The following is a 14,900-nucleotide window of genomic DNA, read 5'->3' as shown; positions in this document are numbered from 1 at the left end:
GGCGTGCCTATTTTTCTAACGATGGCGGAATCACAATTTGTTCCCGCGTCTGGCAAAATAAATTCCAAAAGCGCCACTTTCACTTTGGATTTGGCAGACAGGCCAAACTCCGTGAAACTCCGGCGTCCGAAGGTCTCTGGTTGAGCAAAAGCAACGAAAACCTTGAAAGTCTTTCCTTCAACCCTCAAAACCTCCCAAACAACAAAAATGTCCATCAAGTGTGAGTAATAAATCCAGCAGGCAAACGACTATACGGCGATGGGAAGTCTTTACAACAACGCTCGACAATCGGTACTTTCGACGAGGGTAGATAAATGGGAATGAGCGGTGTGGGGAAATCGAGTAATTGGCGTAGGGTGTGAGAACATGTCGTTCATTCGCCGAGACTAGGGGTAGAATGGGGAGCATTAAACCACAAGACTATCGACCATGGCTATCCTCCATTCGATATCGATTATCCACGTATCATTATCGACACTAGACTGCCCATCGCCCGTTGTTGCGCATCCATCTCCATTGGTCAAGACTGACTTCTCATCTTTTTAGCCGCTGCCGCCGGTACCAAGTTCCGCATGTCCCTCGGTCTCCCCGTCGGTGCCGTCATGAACTGCGCTGACAACTCTGGTGCCAAGAGTGGGTTTCGTCAAATTTGGCGGTATTTGCCCAGTTGAGGAATATAGGCTGATTGATGGTTGCAGACCTTTACGTTATCTCCGTTATTGGTTTCGGTGCCCGACTTAACCGACTCCCCGCTGCCGCTGCCGGTGACATGGTTATGGCCTCCGTCAAGAAGGGTAAGCCTGAGCTTCGTAAGAAGGGTATGTATATTTTCATTTCCCCAGAATCGACTCGTCCTAATAATTTATTTAGTCATGCCCGCTGTTATCTGCCGACAGAGGAAGCCCTGGAGGAGAAGGGATGGTATCTTCCTCTACTTTGAGGACAATGCCGGTGTAATTGTCAACGCCAAGGGTGAGATGAAGGGTTCTGCCATCAACGGACCGTAAGTCGAAGCCATGTCATTAGTGACCTTCGTTGTACTAATGGACATTACAGTGTCGCTAAGGAATGTGCCGACCTCTGGCCCCGTATCGCCTCCAACGCTGGTACCGTCGTCTAAGCGTATTTTAAGCGTATTTTAGATCGGGCTAGCAGGGGGTGTTTGTACGATGGCAACGAGCATGGATCGGGGCATGCACTTGGATCTCTCGCACTTATGAGTCGGCAGATGATGTTGTTATGGGCTGTGTAATGAATACTGACGGTTTAAATTGAAGAAGGTCAATGGACGAGCTGACTATATGGGATAGAAGAGACCGGACTGCTACTCGTTTGCGACGGTGGGCTCGAACGAACAGGAGACAAAATCTTTATCTGTTTTGGGCGACTTCTAATATCTACGCGCAATTTTTCGGGCATTACTGCAGAGGAATTGCTACACATTGCGTGAAAATAGGTCACTCATCAATGGCTTGGAACGAACAAATCCAGTATCCATAGGCGACTAAGCAGCTTGGATATCCGTAGAAGTTTATCGATTTTAGGACAGATGGAATGTGAGAATGCATTGTCTGGTTTCGTGGAATGGAACTGCAGTATGAGTTCATGAGACATGAGTCTGTTATCCATGGCACGACTAAGAACTGCCCATCACTCATATTGTTCGCCAGGATACCTGAATCTGAATTTTATTCAATGCGAACTTTGAAACCCGAACAACGAAAATCAAATATCATCTGCTTTACACTTAAGTACTCTCCATTGAAAGACTCAAAATTGCATCAGGACTTTGCAAGTTAACATATACAAGTAAGAACCCTACTAATGCATATGGACGTGTCCGTGAAATCCGATTACTAATCGTCCTTTGGATTGTAAGATTGACTGCTTTGAAAAATGCCTAAAACGAATGTCCAGTGCATCTTCAAGTATGAGCTGGGTATTGTGGATCCCCCCACGATGGTGGTATCCTCTGTCGTCTGTATTTCCGAGGTTTGGCCGTCGAGTCGCGGATCTTACCCTTCCTGATACTAACGATGTATTCCGCTCATATACAGCTAAAGGAGCGGAATATTAGCTGGCAAGCAAGATATAGAATAGGAACAGAATTCATTACCTTGCCTCAGCAAAAGTAAGATGGCTTTGAGTTGTTTATGGGGTATAGAATATTGGAGTGTGGTAGTATCAATGGTATAAGTAACGGTAGTATGGAATGCCAAGGTGAAGAGGTGGTTGTCCAAGAAGGGTGACAGGTCGAGAAAAGGAAGGACTGGTGGCAAGAAGGAGGGGAGAAAGCTAAGAACAAGGAGCACACCGTCACAATCGTCCCCATATATATGATATATATATATTCATAACTGAGTGGCCGGCAGGCATTGATCATCAACAAATTTCCATAAAATCGCGGAAAGCAACATTTCAAAATTAGCATGTTCTGAAGACCGAGTAATGAAATATGACGACGCACCCTTATCTTACTTCCACTTCACCAATGTAGTCTCAGATCAAGAAGCATGTCCCAGCCCAGGCTCAGGTGGCTATTTGTCCATCTGTCAAGATTAGCTAGCTCGTTCTCAGTTCATATATTGAAACTTCATTACCATCACTAAACATGGCGATCGGCCTGTTAGTTTCCGGTCCTCCGCTTCATTTTTATCCTCTTTCTCCTCTGCCCCTGAGCTTATTGGCATACATTTGCTAACTGTTGGGTCTGTTGGGATATTACATACTATAAAGGCAAAGAGAACAGAATTTAGTGAGGAAAACTGATATTCAAGGCTGCAGTTGTTGAATAATGTCGGTCATATGAACCAGTAATGGTATAGAGGGCCCGGGTGTAAGTTCAACTGAGTGCTTTACTTTTCCAACGTTATGGGTACACACATGAACCTCCGCTTCGCCTGATGACATATGTTGATACAAAGCCTTCTAACCTTATAAAACCTTGATGCCAAAATAGAACCCTACGATTCCCGCCAAGTACGTTCCCAAGATAACTAGCCACGATGATGCTATTAGTTGTCGGTCCAAAAATGATAAGTATAGGAAAACAACTACTGACATGCTTTCCTCTTCGGGTAACGCTTGACAGCGACAGTCGGAAGATAAATACCCATTACGTTGCAGTAGATGTGTGCGGACAGTGGGGGCAAGACAGATCCTTTAACACAGATGTCAGAGAGGTGCCTCCACCTTTTGCATACCCTTCAAAGTAATAGGTACGAACCTGTGCGGAGGTAGAGATAAGAGGCGAACCAGCCGAAGAGAGTGGTATATGTGAGCTGGAACACTGTCATAGTCTCCTATCAGTAAAGTATCTGAAAAGGTTCTGACAGAAGACTTACGAGTAGTCAAGATGGCCTGTAAAGCAGCTGCTCCATTCCTTCCATTCCTTTTGTACATTTCAAATCCGTGATGAGCGTGAGCTACACAGAAGGGGTCAATATCCATGGACATACCGAACACTAGAGGGCTATTTGACGTACCTATACCAAACCACATAGGGGTACCGAAGACCAAGGATTTCAAAGAAAGTCGACCTAGAAGTGACACAGCTAATATGGTAGATCTAAATACCATTTCCTCTGTCAGGGGGCCCTATGCGATTGCTCAGTAGTGTTTAGTCCTCAAGATACGCCGGTAGCTCTTACAACGATGTAATTTCTCACTTCTACCAAGCCAAATTCTCTTTTCAGAGTAGACCACAGAGTCTCTCCCTTCTTCCTCCATCCAATCACCGGCACCTCTCCACTTAAGTACATGGCATACAGAGGTCCTATCATCAATCCTGGAGTCAGTAGATAGGGCAGGGCTCGAGATGGCACAACGAAGCCTGTGGGAACTCCCAACAAAGCCATAGTAGGGCTGATAGCTTCTTTCCAGCTATAATGACCAAGCTGCTTCACCACATAGCACACCCCGCCGACGCTCAAAAGGGTAGAACAGGCAACAGCCCTCATTCGACGTTTGATGGTAATGGGGTGGTCCCGACTCCCAAGCTCCGGACCGAGGTCATGTTCGACTCCCAGGCCATCAGCATCTGTGGCTGAAATAGGTGGCAGAGGTTCAGTCTGCGAGCGAACGGTATTAGGGAATGGAGCTTTCCGAGGGTTTGGAGTAGATGTCCCGAAGAAATGCTGCGAGATATAGAGCGAACCAACGTAGGATGTTGTGAAGAGGAAGGACAGGGCGTGGGCAGTGCTCAAGGGAAGTCCCGATGAAAGAGCTGGTGGTAACGATAGTGAAGGGTCCATGTTCAAAGAACTTAGAAGATTATTGATGAGGGGAGTCAGCGAGTTGCAGAGCAAACAAAACAAAAGACAACACGACAAAACGATCGGTTCGGTTTCGCCAAGGTGTGCCTGATGATACTCGGCACGGCGGTGGCCGCCTTCATGGTGCACGCACGCATGATTGAGAATGAGGAGGACGGCGGAGGGATTGATTGCGGAATAAAATGTTCGTTGAGTCTTCCATCATCGATCACCTGTACAAACAAATGATTCGTTATTGTCCCAGCTTGAGTATTGTTATTCAGGAGATTATACATTGAGGGATAGACAGTCTTGCACTACAGTTCATTGGAATAATGTTGCTAGAAGAATATATGTGAGAACATGAAATGCATGCATGTGAAGTGCCAACCATAACAACAATCGCTGTTGTACTAAGAAGACCTAATAGGCATGCGGCCTCCCCCGCTCAAGGTTGACGCGCCTAAGATATTGGTTACCCGACTGGCCGGTCCTGCTGGTTTTGTTCGTTCTTTCGTTCATTCGCGACTCCTAAATCCTCAGTCGCCATAATCATCCAGCCTTGATCTCTATCTCTATCTATCCTAATCAAAGATACGTCATAATGTCGAATTTCTCGTCGACTCCGAACGCATCTACTCCTCCTCAATTCCAGCAACAACGAGTTCAACCTCAGCAACAAGCCGCTCCTAGCCAAAATCAGGCTGTGCCTTTTACGACATTATCAGCGTCTTCTTCAGTGCCGACACCTGTCGCTAGTGCTGTCGGAGTGTCTTCACCGACTTCTGGATCAATTTCTTCTCAGTCTGTTGTCGGCGGACCAACAGGGTCACCAGCTCCTCCACCTATCTCTAGTAACGTCAATGGTTCTGCAACTCCGGCATCCTCATCCACACCGGTTCCAGTACCTAACGTAAGTGCATCAGACACACAAGCAGCTATCACATCTGCTCCTATTACTACCTCCATCCCAAATGCCCAATCCAACACATCTGCCCCGATCTCGTCTTCTGGTCCCACCGCTGGATTGGCGGGGAATGCATCGACTTCGGCCGCTGCCGCTACTCAAACAGAACCCCAGCCTTCAAACCAAGATACTTTCTGGGCAGCGCGTAGAGAAGAAGAGATTGCTCGTCGCGATCGAAGCTTGGCGGAATTGTTGGTTATGCTAGATGGGTATAAGCCTCTTGTTCGTTTGTCCCTTCTCACTATAAGATATTTTACCATTGACGGCCTATATAGATCCCGGAAGAGGTCACCGAGTATTTCTTACAACGGTCCGGATTCGACTGTTCTGACCCCAGGCTGTATGTTTTTCATTTCCTTCAGCTCAAGCAGCGATTCATGGATTCTCTGTGTCAACTCTTCACTAACGGCCCGCCTAACGGCTCACAGGAAGCGGCTCTTATCTCTTGTTGCTCAAAAGTTCATCTCAGACCTTTCAAGGGACGCCTTCCACTTCTCAAAACTGAGAGTCAATGGTGCGACGGCTGGTAGAGGTAGACCTGCTGCGGGTGTTGTACGTTTCGCGGTTCCTTTGCTCAGAGCATTCTTGTTGATGATTATTTTACATCCAAGCAGGACAGGAACAGAGTCGTTCTAACGATGGACGACCTCAGCCTTGCTCTTGGTGAACATGGAGTCAACCTCAAAGCTCCGGATTATTGTAAGTCCCGAGCTCAGCCATGGTTTGACCTCAGAAAAGGGTAAGCATGCTGATATAGGGTGGTTAGATCTGTAAACTCTAGTTTTAAATTGTTGTATAGGGCATGTATCCATATTGCACCATTCGGGTCTTATATCGCCAAAGCTCCTTATCGATTCAGCGGAAGTGCTGCTTCTAACTTCGATTCTTGAGATGATCTGACTCAACACCAGCGTGTTAGTAAAGAAAACGCTCATTCATACTTGACAGGGTACGTGAGACGACTAGACACGATTTCAATCCAAATGATCTTCCATTCCCCATGCCTCCAAGCGTCCCCTGGCTTCCAATACACTGCCCATCTCAGCACCACTCTCAATACGCTGCCACCAGACTCTCAAAATCGCCACGCTCGTATTTCCCATAGGACTGCTTTTTAAATCAATCCCTTCCGACACATACATACTCAACGGTACCTTAGCCTTAGCTTCACGTTCACCATTCTTAACCACGGACTCATCGCGGTTACACATTTCGCCGAACCTCTCTAAACACTCTTGATGGGTAAGCACTAATATCACCCCCGAACCTGATCCGCCTACTAGGCCGGTAGCACCGGAAGAGGATCTCGAGGATGGGCGTCGGGGAAATCCGGGGCGGGGAAGGGCATGGATAAGGTCAAAAGGGTTGAAATTGCCAGTTGAGGAGGTGTAGGATGAAGGCGAAAAGGATGATAGCGGGGGGAGGGGAGAAAGAGGGGAAGTAGGTGAACGAGGAGCGGAAATGGAAGGTGCGTGAGTGTTGAGAAGCTCAGTCAACCATTCGTGCAATCTAGCTTTCACACTATTATAATTATCGGAAGAATGAGCAGTCAGCGAACTGAGAACAGGGTAAAGACTTACACATCGCCGTCCTCAGCTTTATGGGCCTCCAGATCATCCTTGACTTCATCCCAATGCTTACCTTCTGCCGTCCCCATGTATCTGGCGCCCAGACGGTCGTCAACATGCAATTGGGCTTTTCTACTAGGCTGTTGGGACAAAATCACTTTTGCTGTCTAAAAAGAAAGTTCCACAGAAGTAATATCAGCTTAGGACTTTTCCAGCTTTAACACACGATCTGGTGGTCAAATATCGGTGAAAGGATGGAAGATGAAGCGAATGAGAGCAGAGGCGAGAGAAAGAAGAAACAACAGAATGGACAGACCTCTTGAGCCCTAGTCAATGGACTAGTCCAAGCTTCTGTGAAAGGTACTAAACGCAGGTGTTCAGCCAGCTTCTGGGCTTGAATGTACCCCCCAAGTGAGAGAGGGGCGTCGATGGTGCCTTGCACGAGGTTGGAGTTGTTGCTTTTATAAACCCCCGTCAGATTCAAGTCCGTCAGTATCACCGGTACCGGCAGGCATACATCACATGCGAATGGTCGTGCGTGCTTGTATGAAAAAGAGAATTATAAACGTACAGGCTGGTTTTGCCGTGTCGAACAAGGTAGAGCAACATCTTGCCGAGGAGCAGGGAGTAGCCAACAAACAGAGGGGTATTATGTTGGGTTGTATGATTGGGTGATTATCCAACAATGAGAATGCTAGTAATAGTGATAAGCTGCCTGAGGTATCCCAACCAATTGGTATAGGCCAAAATCCTTGCTGTCAAGAGCATGTATCTCGACGACTCTAGTTGTGAGCACTTTCAAGTTCCAACTTTGTGATGCTTATTTTATATAGGTCCATTTTCCGGCTTTGCAGTGGAAGATCTAAGCTTTCTTCAAGAAACAGGTTTGATCGCCGACGATTCTCACAATTGCGCCAATCCTTTCAGATCCATTCTTCAAGAGATCGTTTCCTTGATATCATCCGAGTCATTCCTCTCATTCCACCTTCTTCCAAACCTTCTTCCAACCTCGGAACGCATCCACTTTCGCACCAGTTAGTCTCCAAAACCTTTCTTCATTTCTTTTCGGTCACCTAAATAATCTGAGGACTAATTCTTCTTTTCATGGTGGTTAATCACCTATGAAGACAGAGACGATCATCCTTTCTTGGCCCCATACGTCCTTTTCTGGTTGAGAATTGTGGAATCTGTTTTGAATAAAAAGATGGAAGCCGCCATCTTCCCGGTGGCCATGTGTTCCTTGTTTCCCATCTTGGTTGAAACGTCCCAAGTAGGCAAAGTCATCGAACGTTTATTGTTTCTTGATATAATTAATATTCCACTGTTGAACGAACCTTGATCAGAGGAAAAATGCAGTGAGTGCCGAGTCGAAACGAGCAACAAGAAAAAGAAAATCATGCATCGCCACGATTGTCTACACCACGCCTTCTAAAATCTACCACATCCGTCTCGCTTCCCTTTCATCTTCCCTTTTTTGACCCTTGAAATATCTATGTACAACCTTTCACGCCGTCCTCAGCCGGCTTTTGAGCGTTTTTATAAAAACATTTTAGATCCATCCTCGAACGGAATGGATGCTTTATATAGAAGTAATGTTAAGGAGATGAGGGAAGGAAGAGAGGCGGGTTCTTTACTGAGATTGAGGGAGGTATTGAGGGGGGAAGACAGATCGGGGACCGTACCATTCGCCCTTGAGCATCTTGGAGAAGTAGGCTCGGGGAATGACGTCCTTGGTGAGATGATAGAAGAATCTATGAAGAGGCATTATAAGCACTGACTCAAAAATATGTCACATGATAGACAGGATTAGACTTGGACTTACCGGTTAGGAACAGACTGGTCGACAAACTTGCCGAAAGTCTCCTTCCTCTCAGCACCATACTTGAACTCGGCAAGGAGCAAAGATCCGCGGCCGGTGAAGAGGGGGCAGGAAGTGTAACCGTCATAGATGGCGTCACCGATCTTGCCAGTCTCCATCAAGGTTACGAGGTTGTGGGTGAGGACGGGGGACTGGCCAGTGATGGCCGCGGCAGTCTTGGAGGTAGGGAGAGAGGAAGAGTCACCGAGGGAGAAGACGTTCTCATACTTTTTGTGCTGGAGAGTACCCTGGTCGACGTCGACCCATCCAACAGAATCGGCAAGAGGAGATTCCTTGATAGCCTTGAGAGGGCCCATAGGGGGGACGGCATGTAAGAGACCAAATTCCTTCTCAATTTTCTTACCCTTCTCCTCACCAGCGAGGACCTCGAAGACAGCGGTCTTGCTCTCGGGACGGATCTCAACGAGGTTAGTGTTGAACAAGGCATCAATACCCTTCTCCTGTCGGAGAGCGTCGAGAGCCTTGGAGTAATGGGGCACGGAGAACATGGTGGGCATACCGGTGATGAAGGTAGAGTGGTTTTTCTGGTTCTGGGACTTCCACCAGTAGTCGGCCATGTAGTTGATTTTTTGGGGAGCGCCAGCACATTTGATGACACCGAAGGGCTGGGTGAAGATGGCTTCGCCCTCACCCTTGAAGTCACGGATGAGGTCCCAAGTTTTGTCGACGGTTTCATAAGAGTAGATGGAAGAAACCCTGCTCTTGGAAGAGTCCGCGAGAGCAGCAGAGAGACCCTTGATGTTGTCCCAGTCTGTTTCACAAGTCAACTCTGCGTGCAGCATGGCATGAACTATAGAGACTCACTAATCTGGAGACCAGCGCCGACGATAAGGTAGTCGTAGCCAATCTTGCTCCCGTCTGCGAGGACGACCTGGTTAGCTCCAGGTTCAAAGCCGGCAGCGTTCTGAGGGATGTGGGCAAACTGGTTGCCGATGAGGGAAGAAACGGGTCGCCTGTAAGTCTCCTTGCTGGCAAGACCAGAGCCGACAAGAGTCCATCCTGGCTGATAGTCGTGATTCCTGTTGGCATCAACGATAGCGACGTCCCCGTCAGCGAGGGTCTTGCCCTGGGCCTTGAAGGCGTTGTACACCTGGTTAGCGGCGGAGAGACCGGCGGCACCTAGCATCGGACTCAGTTGGCATGATTGGTCTTTCCAAACGGGCAACACGACGTACCGGCACCAATAACGACGACCTTGTGCTTGCCGCCAGCAGAGGTAGAGGCGAGACGCGCGAGGGAAGGGAGAGACTTGGGGAGAGCAACCATTTTAGTAGGGGAGGTGTGAGTAAGGATGGAGATGAAATGCATAAAACCCGGTTTATTTCGCGCCACCATTTCGAGATGTAACAGCAGGGAACAGGGATCGGATAGACAAGGACACACTTTTTTGGGAAGAGTTTTCAGCTCCGAGCACGCAATCGCCTCCACATGCGCTGAATGCCACGTCAAGCGAGATGAAAGACGGAAGCAAAGCCACGTGGCATGAGGCACCCATTAAGAGGCAATCTGTCTAGACTCGACACACAAGCAACCGGCAACCCCTCCTCGGGCGGACCTCGTCCTCGTCGGAGGCCGAACGATGTCCGTGGAGGGGCTTGTGCGAGCCTACAATCTGTCCGTTTATTGTTGACGCGTCTCCACAGGGAGACGTAGATTAATAAGGTTCAATCAATGTATAGCCGTGATGGGCCTGGGCCTTGTTGATGCGCGTCAATAGATAGGTTTTGTTGTGGCGTCGGCGGTGGATATAGTTAATTTATCGCTCCATCAGCATCAACTGTCACCTGCGGTAGTGCGATCGAGTCAACCAGTCTGTGTATTTCAACCCCGCTGCCCACCATGGACCAGCCCAAAGCCCCGCCAGCCTTGCCAATAAATACCACAGCCACCGTTTTCCATCTTCCACACCTTGCAAAACTGTCCCAACGGCCGCCGCTACCAGCACCGCCCCTTTCGTCCAGCGATACCGACAAAGAAACCGCCGGCATAATGGGTCTCGTCGCAAGAGGCGGTAAGGAGGTCTGGCGCAGAAGCCTCGGTGGTCTCTGGACCACGGAGTCCAGGCCCAAAGACGATCTTTCCTCCCGGTCCTCCCGTCGAGCAAGTGTCGATTCCGCCCTTTCCACTGGATCCAGGACCAAGAGCCTCCTTTGCGCCCAGTCCGTCGATACCTCATCCATCCTCTATCCGACACTCACCGTCCATCCCCCACCGGTCCCGCACAACATTTTGATAGTCTCCCTTGCCCATGTCCCTTCTGCCCCGCAAACGCTCAGCAATGACGAGCTTTTCCAAATCGTGCTGCGGAGACTGGAGCCGTGGGTTGGCGAAGAGGGCGAGGGCGGATACGTTTTGATTATCCTTTCGGCGGAAAGATCGCCAGAAGAAAAGATGGCATTCGATGACAAATACAAGGCAGAAGCACGTAAGCTGCCTGGAGTAGCATGGTGGATCTGGAAGTGGAAGCGTCTCCCCCGCAAGTACGTATAAAAGGCCGTCGAATTCTCGTCGTTGGTTGACTTTTGCCTCAGGTATCGAAAGAATGTCAAACGACTTGTTCGTAATTTGCCTTATTCCGCAAAGCCCTGATTGATTTGTGTCCCATGTAGTACATTATCCATCCATCCTATTTCACTCGTTGTAAGTTGATACTTCCGCTGCCCCTACTTCATGTGTCCCGAATCCGAAGCAACTTCCAGCAAGTTAAAGCTTGTGGGATATGGCTCCATTCCTCATTACACCTCTTGTTAAGTACTTCACTAACGTTATCACCTAGCTCTCCTCCCATTCATAGTACCTTTGCTTTCGCCTAAATCCTACTCCAAGCTCTACCCCGTCCCGTCCCTGTTGGCGCTCTACTATGAGTACGGGGTCACACTCAAAGGCATCGACATCACTCTCCCGGTGCTCGAAGCCGAATCCCAAGCCCTCAAAGACGATCCCGACCTCCTCTCGTTCGCCCTCACCCTTTCTCAAGTCCCGTTAGGAGAAGTCTCGAGACCAATGTTTAACCGGTCTTCTAGTAGTCAAAGCTCCTCACTTTGGGGGCTTCAGGCCCTCTCCTCAGTGGTTAGTACGGCGGCGTCTTATGTCGGCCTCTCTCGTACTAGCTTCAACGACTCTGCTGAGCGCCGCAGGGTCGTTGCGAGTGAGGGGTACTGGAAACGGGACTTGACCGCCTTGGTGGACGAATGCGGAGGTAAGGTCCCTCCTCTCTTGCTCACCTTGAGTAGAGTGATCCTGAGTGCGGGAATTTCCACCGAAGGGATCTTCAGGAGGGCTTCCAACGTAAGTTTTTCTTCCTGTATACGGTATGTTGGAGTTTAAAACACTGACTTCGTTTTAGTCACGCCACTTGGAGCTCCTTGTCGCCTTACTCTCGCTCCCTCTTGAAGATCAGGGGAACCCCTCTTGGTTCCAGCTCGCCCACGCGGATCCTCTGTTGCCCCCCAAGATTCTCTGCAAGTTCCTAGCCGAGCTTGCTTCTCCTATCCTCCGATCCGAACTCTACGACGTGATCCGTTCCATCGTAGAGCCTGGGGAGTAAGTCATCTCTTGTTTGTCTTTGGGTTTTTGCACACACTAACCAAACTTCCATTCAGCATCAAGGAACGCCTCTTCCCCCTCCTCCCTCCCTCCCACATCCTCATTCTCCATTACTTGACCTATGTCCTCCACCGCCTGACCGCATTCGAGGATTCCACCAAGATGAACGCCCTCAACTTGGCCATCGTCGTCGCCCCCACCCTCATCTCCGGCCCTGACCCGCTTGAGGACGCCGGTATGTGTCTTGAGTCTGGCAAGAAGCTCCCTTTGGCGATGCTTGTGGCCGCGGGCAAGGCCCCGGAGGAGAGCGTCAAGGGTAAGGAGGTAGAGACGTCAGGCCAGGGGACGGTAGTGGGGATGCTGGAGTTGTGGATTAGGGAGTACCCCTCCGTCTCTGGCGACCTCGTTCCCGAGAAAATGGTCTGTCCTGTCTCTCCTGCTGGCCTTGCGGCTGCTGCCAAGCGAAAAGAGGCGGGCGAGCGCCGATCCATTGGGGAGAGGGAGTCTTATCCCAAGGCGAGAAAGCGGAGGAGTGGTTCCGTGAGGAATTCTTTCCTCGGTGCCTTATTCGCTGGGTCTGGTGGGAACAAGGAGAGCAGTGGGATGGAGGACGCGGTCGAGGTTCGGGAGGGTGTTGTTGGTGGTCCTTCTTCTGGCTCTGGTTCTTCTCCTTCCTGAACTGGCTCAGTTCTGTTGCCGGGCAACTGGACATTTTTCTTGCCCTTTTTTGCTTTCCTTTCCTCTTTCTTCACCTTCCCTCCTTTCTATGGACATTTCCATCGTCATCAATCATCAGTGCGCTTCATTGTGTGTATTCAGTATAGTCTTGTAAAACTTGTTGTAATCGTAACGTTTTTGACCATTATCTGTATCATTTTCTGTTATTTAAGTGCCGTAATATGTATGATCTTCCAAAGGATACAGGTTGTCGAACGATGGGAAGTTAAATAATTTATGGCCGTATATGTACAGCAGTCCGACGTACAGGACATCATCCCACGGCGAGCATATGTTCTTTCTTCTCGTCGATGGGTCTCTTCACGCCCACCCCCGCCTTTTTCAAGAGTTGAAAAGCAGGTCAGTCGGCAGATAATAAGAGCGTGTGCTAATTCAAAGAAGTAGACGAGACAGACGGGGTCAAGGTTAGGCGTGAGTTGGTAGGCGTAGAAACGAAGAATTTCTGTTTCATGGGAGCTATCTTATCAAGCCCTGAAAGAAGATCGTAGCCACGATTAAGGTCACCATGGCGGTCAAGTATGATGATGGTTATCTTCTGCTCTTTAAAATTCAGATTTCATGTTTGTCCACTTTTTAATAACATAAAATGAGAGGTGAAAACATGAACAGAGTGACGAAGAGAGTTGACTTCTTGATTTTAAGTTGTCGTTGGTTGTCGTGAGTCACCCTACCTTTTATTACACACCCGTTCGGTCCTTCATTCCTTGTTTGGCCATAGGTAATCCGTTCACCGATGATCTGCGAACAGCCAGTAATAAGTAGTCGATCGGCGGTCTGTAGCCATCAATCATCAGTCACCTGTAGTCGTCATAATAATCACTGGGGCGAATTATTCATGTGTTCCCTGCGTTTAAGGTTGGGGAAATTCATAAGGAGGGAAGAAGTATTTATATGTACTTAGCACATCATATATAACAGAACCGTTCAACGGCCGCCTATTCCATTAATTCATCGTTTCCTATTACTGATCGCTATTGGCTGCGTGCTATCATCTAATCCCGGGTTAATCGCCGACTGCTCAATCAGGCTTCTCGTATCCGAAGAAGATCATGCCGTTTTCCTCTTTCCTTCGTTCTGCCTTCTGTTGTTCTCCCGTCTTCTTCTTCACTTTTCTCGGCTTCGTCCATTTGCCGGCCGCATGACCATTGATCTGGGCAGCATGAAGCGTGTTGCATCTTGTAATACGTGGCGATAGATGATGGCCGTCTGCTTGGTGCCTCGTGCTTCATGCATGATCTGGTCAAGTTGCATGGCATGCGTCATACGACTTGGTTGACCGTCGATCGACGATCTTAGATCTCGAGGGGGTTAGAAAAAAAAGGCCGAGGGGACCTGCGGCTACTCACGACCGAAGATTGGGCAACGGACGGAGACGGAGACAAGTGATTGTACGTTATCGCCGCATATCAGAGATCAGAGATTGGCGTTTTTATTGTTCAACTTATCTCGTCCGAGGAGACGCAACGAGGAGGTTGAGAGTTGAGAAAGCTGACGACTGAGAAGATGAAAATCTGATCTGCTCGGTCAACCAAAGTAATGTGGCATTCCATCCTCTGTCGTACCATGCCAAGTATTGCGGAATATCATGTGCAGAACGAATGAAGATACCGTTGTCATGTTGCCGCAGCTCTAAACTCTGTCGATCTGCCGTCTCATGCCTGAGCCGGCTTCATTACTGCGCTCTTTCACTCCCAACAAGTGGTGATCGTGGTCGATCAAGCACCATACATGTTCAGAGCGAAGGGGGTTCTCGTTACCAGAATAGGCAAACCGCCAGCCGCCAGTGCCGCGTAACTCACGAGAGCAGCCACGACGTACTATCATCATTCAGTTATCTCCGTCCTATTATTATCGACCTTCCGTAATAATTTGTACACAGCATTCATCATTGATCTGTATGCAAATGATTCTTCAGGCTCCAGTTTGACAACAAAGACATTACGTAGTAC

The 14,900-nt window shown here is 48.8% G+C and overlaps 6 protein-coding genes across 6 annotated transcripts; 3 read left to right on the top strand and 3 right to left on the bottom strand.

Moving 5' to 3' along the window:
- Nucleotides 1-207: 207 nt before the first annotated feature.
- On the top strand, nucleotides 208-1,120 carry CNBK0380 (60S ribosomal protein L23; the record flags this gene model as incomplete). The annotated part of the gene is made up of 5 exons (XM_767571.1): nucleotides 208-220; nucleotides 547-633; nucleotides 699-818; nucleotides 871-1,003; nucleotides 1,057-1,120. 5 exons carry the CDS (start codon nucleotides 208-210, stop codon nucleotides 1,118-1,120), a joined length of 417 nt encoding a protein of 138 aa, XP_772664.1.
- A 1,814-nt stretch (nucleotides 1,121-2,934) lies between these two features.
- On the bottom strand, nucleotides 2,935-4,253 carry CNBK0370 (hypothetical protein; the record flags this gene model as incomplete). The annotated part of the gene is made up of 6 exons (XM_767570.1): nucleotides 2,935-3,011; nucleotides 3,062-3,160; nucleotides 3,227-3,289; nucleotides 3,345-3,425; nucleotides 3,486-3,597; nucleotides 3,651-4,253. 6 exons carry the CDS (start codon nucleotides 4,251-4,253, stop codon nucleotides 2,935-2,937), a joined length of 1,035 nt encoding a protein of 344 aa, XP_772663.1.
- Nucleotides 4,254-4,857: 604 nt separating this feature from the next.
- Nucleotides 4,858-5,994, top strand: CNBK0360 (hypothetical protein; the record flags this gene model as incomplete). Its single annotated transcript, XM_767569.1, has 5 exons — nucleotides 4,858-5,442; nucleotides 5,496-5,560; nucleotides 5,649-5,772; nucleotides 5,835-5,919; nucleotides 5,987-5,994. The coding sequence occupies 5 exons, from the start codon at nucleotides 4,858-4,860 to the stop codon at nucleotides 5,992-5,994; spliced, it is 867 nt and encodes a 288-aa protein (XP_772662.1).
- Nucleotides 5,995-6,194: 200 nt separating this feature from the next.
- Nucleotides 6,195-7,397, bottom strand: CNBK0350 (hypothetical protein; the record flags this gene model as incomplete). The annotated part of the gene is made up of 4 exons (XM_767568.1): nucleotides 6,195-6,741; nucleotides 6,801-6,955; nucleotides 7,015-7,114; nucleotides 7,360-7,397. 4 exons carry the CDS (start codon nucleotides 7,395-7,397, stop codon nucleotides 6,195-6,197), a joined length of 840 nt encoding a protein of 279 aa, XP_772661.1.
- A 1,021-nt stretch (nucleotides 7,398-8,418) lies between these two features.
- Nucleotides 8,419-9,975, bottom strand: CNBK0340 (hypothetical protein; the record flags this gene model as incomplete). The annotated part of the gene is made up of 4 exons (XM_767567.1): nucleotides 8,419-8,539; nucleotides 8,611-9,418; nucleotides 9,472-9,786; nucleotides 9,843-9,975. The coding sequence occupies 4 exons, from the start codon at nucleotides 9,973-9,975 to the stop codon at nucleotides 8,419-8,421; spliced, it is 1,377 nt and encodes a 458-aa protein (XP_772660.1).
- Nucleotides 9,976-11,670: 1,695 nt separating this feature from the next.
- Nucleotides 11,671-12,891, top strand: CNBK0330 (hypothetical protein; the record flags this gene model as incomplete). Its single annotated transcript, XM_767566.1, has 3 exons — nucleotides 11,671-11,955; nucleotides 12,014-12,210; nucleotides 12,270-12,891. The coding sequence occupies 3 exons, from the start codon at nucleotides 11,671-11,673 to the stop codon at nucleotides 12,889-12,891; spliced, it is 1,104 nt and encodes a 367-aa protein (XP_772659.1).
- Nucleotides 12,892-14,900: the final 2,009 nt, after the last annotated feature.

This window comes from Cryptococcus neoformans, chromosome 11 (genome assembly GCF_000149385.1).
Source record: "Cryptococcus neoformans var. neoformans B-3501A chromosome 11, whole genome shotgun sequence".
Taxonomy (NCBI): Eukaryota; Fungi; Basidiomycota; class Tremellomycetes; order Tremellales; family Cryptococcaceae; genus Cryptococcus; species Cryptococcus deneoformans.
Note: the sequence above shows the minus strand (reverse complement) of the source record. Positions and strands in the feature narration are given on the sequence as shown.